Consider the following 3,143-nt stretch of genomic DNA (forward strand, 5'->3'; position numbering starts at 1 on the left):
TGCTCCGTGGTTGACGAGAACAGTTCGTGACCACTGCGTCGCCACGGTTCTGGGGCCGGGGTTGGGGTGTCTTGGGTGTTTCCTCCCCCCTCTTCTGTTCTGATCTAGAGGGGCGGCTTGCCCCTCCGACTGTCTCGCTCAAGCGACACAAGGCGTTCAGGGGTTCGACGATGACGAGGCTACAGGCAGTGGATGCGACAGGCGACCTTTTGTATTTTTTTCCCCTTCCGGTGCGAGAGGGGTCCTCGGATCTGGTGGTGGGAGGGCTGTACGGGCGGAGCACGATGAGGGATGACGGCGAGGAGGAGGAGGAGGGACAATCGTCGTCAGTTGGATTCCAGACGGGGCAACGTCGTCACTGTAAAGGCCGTGCCTGGAGGACCCAGGCGGAACAAATGTTTATGAAGAGCGAGGCGCGCCCCCGTTGTTTGCAAGGTGCCCCAGCTTGTCAGGTCCCGTGCAGAGGCGACCAGGAGGCCCAGGAGGTAGCGCGAATGTAGCCTGGCGGCGACTGGGCGGACGACTACCTCCCCCTTTCAGATGCCGCATCCCAGCCGCACCCCTGCAGGTTCCCTTCCCATTGTGGGGAGGTGCCTCGACACGTTCACGGCCGAGACGGCAGCCATTGGTCCTGTGAGCCCCCTGTAGGCCCCCTCTCCCCCTCCCCTGTGGACATGGCCAGAGAGGTGCATAGTGGCACTATGGAGACGCTGGCGGCAGGGCCGCTCCCCGCGATAATCTCTGTTGAGTGCAGCGGCCATACCTGCGCTGTTTGCCCTTGTTGCACTAACAGCAGCCATCTTGGCAAGCTTGGGCACTGATAGACCAAGGTCGTGGCGCTTTGCTGATCTGGGCAGCTCGATTGGCCATCGCGGGGCAACAGTACCAGCATAAACAACCTCACCGACTTGCTCTTGATCACGTCTTGCGCTCCCGCTCTCCAGATAGATTGGGTTCATAGCTTTTTGAATCGGATCAATCGACGAATTCAGGACGAGGCACCGACCGTCGGCCTCTAGCCCTCGACTGCGGACCGTGCGACCGTGCGACGCATCCGAATGACGGCCGCAGAGTTTATTGCCCCTGAAGTCCCAATGAGCCGGAGGCGTCGTGTTGAGGTTAGTCGAGCGTCTTAATGAGGTAGTGTGGGTAGACGCGTCGAAAACGGCACTTGTCTCTCTCTCTCTCTCGCTCTCTCTTACCGAGTCTCTTGCAGTCGCTAGCGTCCTCTTCCGATGATGCTCCGACTCAAAGATAAGGACTTGCTTATCGCGCTTCCAGTTCCCTCCCACCGAAACTCACCGAGAAGTCATGATTTACATCTCACTGCATGTGCATGTGAATGGGGTCTTCGGGTCTTTTCTCCAGAGGGTCACGAGGGCTACGTCGCTGCCGTGAAATCACCAACTGCAATATACCCATGGTGCTTTGTTCTGACTGCATTATCGCTGGCGACCGACATCACTCTTTCAACCACAGGCATCACGCCCATCCCCACAAGGCATCCTGAGATGACACCTGGCATGGGCGGCTCAAACTGACGAATTTCTCTCCTCTCACCAAGACAACCTGTGCTGCCGGCTTACACACGCAACATGGCTCTCGTCAACCTCATCACCTCCACGGCCCTGGTCACAATTTTCATGACCCTGGGCATTTTTTTCTACGCGCCTCACCTTGTTGGCTTCATACCCACACGCTACGTCCCTGCAGCCGATGCCAGGGACGACCACATCCAGGTCCTCGTCCTCGGTGACGTTGGAAGGAGTCCACGGATGCAATACCATGCCCTCAGTGTCGTTAAAAATGGAGGGCGAGTTGACCTAGTCGGCTACAACGAGTCACCTCTTCACCCACAACTCGTCGATCATGACCGGGCGACCCTCTATCCTTTGCCCGAGCTCCCGGTTTTCTTGAAGAAAAAAAAAGCAAGCTCCCCCTTTCTAGGCCCTCTCAAAGTCATCTGGGAGGGGTGTGCCACCTTTTATGTCATGGCCCAACAGGCTCCTTGCGAGCCGCTTGAACATCATCCAAAAACCGCCCTCCATCCCGACCCTCCACCTGGCCCTCATCATCTCCGTCCTTCGAGGCAGCCACCTTCTCGTGGACTGGCACAATTACGGGTGGTCCATCCTGGCCACGACCCGCGGCCGCTCCAACCGCTTCGTACAGACCTACCTCGAATACGAGTCCTTCTTCGGCCGCATCACGCCAACGGCCAACCTCACCGTCACCGACGCCATGGCCCGCCAGCTCCGCAAACCTCCTTACAGCTTCGAGAAGCCCATATTCACTCTACACGACCGCCCCGCCGACATCTTCCAGCCCATCCTCGACGCCACAACCCGTAGGAAGACCCTCGCCCGGGTCCTGGCCGCCGCCTCCGTCGCCGACGCCACGACCTTGGCGCCCCTGGTCGACGGCATCCTGCGCGGCGACATTCGCCTCATCGTCAGCAGCACCTCCTGGACCCCCGACGAAGACTTCAACCTCCTCCTCTCGGCCCTCGTCGCCTATGCCGAGGGCGACCGCGCCGAGACGCGGCCCCTGCTCGCCATCATCACGGGCAAAGGCCCGCAAAAGGCCGCGTACGAGGATAAGATTCTGCGGCTCACGAGCGACGGGCGCCTCAGCGGCATCCAGATCAAGACGGCGTTCCTGACTATCGAGGACTACGCTGCGCTTCTTGCTGTCGCCGATCTCGGCGTCTGCCTGCACATGTCGAGCTCGGGCGTCGACCTGCCGATGAAGGTCGTCGACATGTTTGGCGCCGGCCTGCCTGTCGCGGCGTATTCTGACTATGAGAGCTTTGGCGAGCTGATCAAAGAGGGGGAGAACGGGTGTGGATTCGAGACGGCCGAGGATCTCGAGGCGGTGCTGAGACGGCTTCTCAGCGATGAAGGCAGAGACGAGCTCGCCTTCTTGAAGAGGGGGGCTGTGGAGGAGGGCCGGTTGCGGTGGGACACGGAGTGGGATCGAGTCGTTGGGAGGGTTGTCGGTCTGGTCGACCCTTGAGCTGTGTCGCTGTATTGCTGTATTTTCGTACAACATCCGACTACGTAAACTTTCATGGCAGTCAAGATACTGCTTCGTCCCATGCGTTCGTTTCTTGTGCAGAGAATGGTTATTAAAGATGCGTAGAA

At 59.3% G+C, this 3,143-nt stretch overlaps 1 protein-coding gene across 1 annotated transcript; it reads left to right on the forward strand.

Moving 5' to 3' along the window:
* Positions 1-1,595: 1,595 nt before the first annotated feature.
* VDBG_00999 (chitobiosyldiphosphodolichol beta-mannosyltransferase) lies at positions 1,596-3,015 on the forward strand (the record flags this gene model as incomplete). The annotated part of the gene is made up of 2 exons (XM_003009270.1): positions 1,596-1,907; positions 1,960-3,015. 2 exons carry the CDS (start codon positions 1,596-1,598, stop codon positions 3,013-3,015), a joined length of 1,368 nt encoding a protein of 455 aa, XP_003009316.1.
* Positions 3,016-3,143: the final 128 nt, after the last annotated feature.

This window comes from Verticillium alfalfae, genomic scaffold (genome assembly GCF_000150825.1).
Source record: "Verticillium alfalfae VaMs.102 supercont1.1 genomic scaffold, whole genome shotgun sequence".
In the NCBI taxonomy this organism is placed as follows: domain Eukaryota; kingdom Fungi; phylum Ascomycota; class Sordariomycetes; order Glomerellales; family Plectosphaerellaceae; genus Verticillium; species Verticillium alfalfae.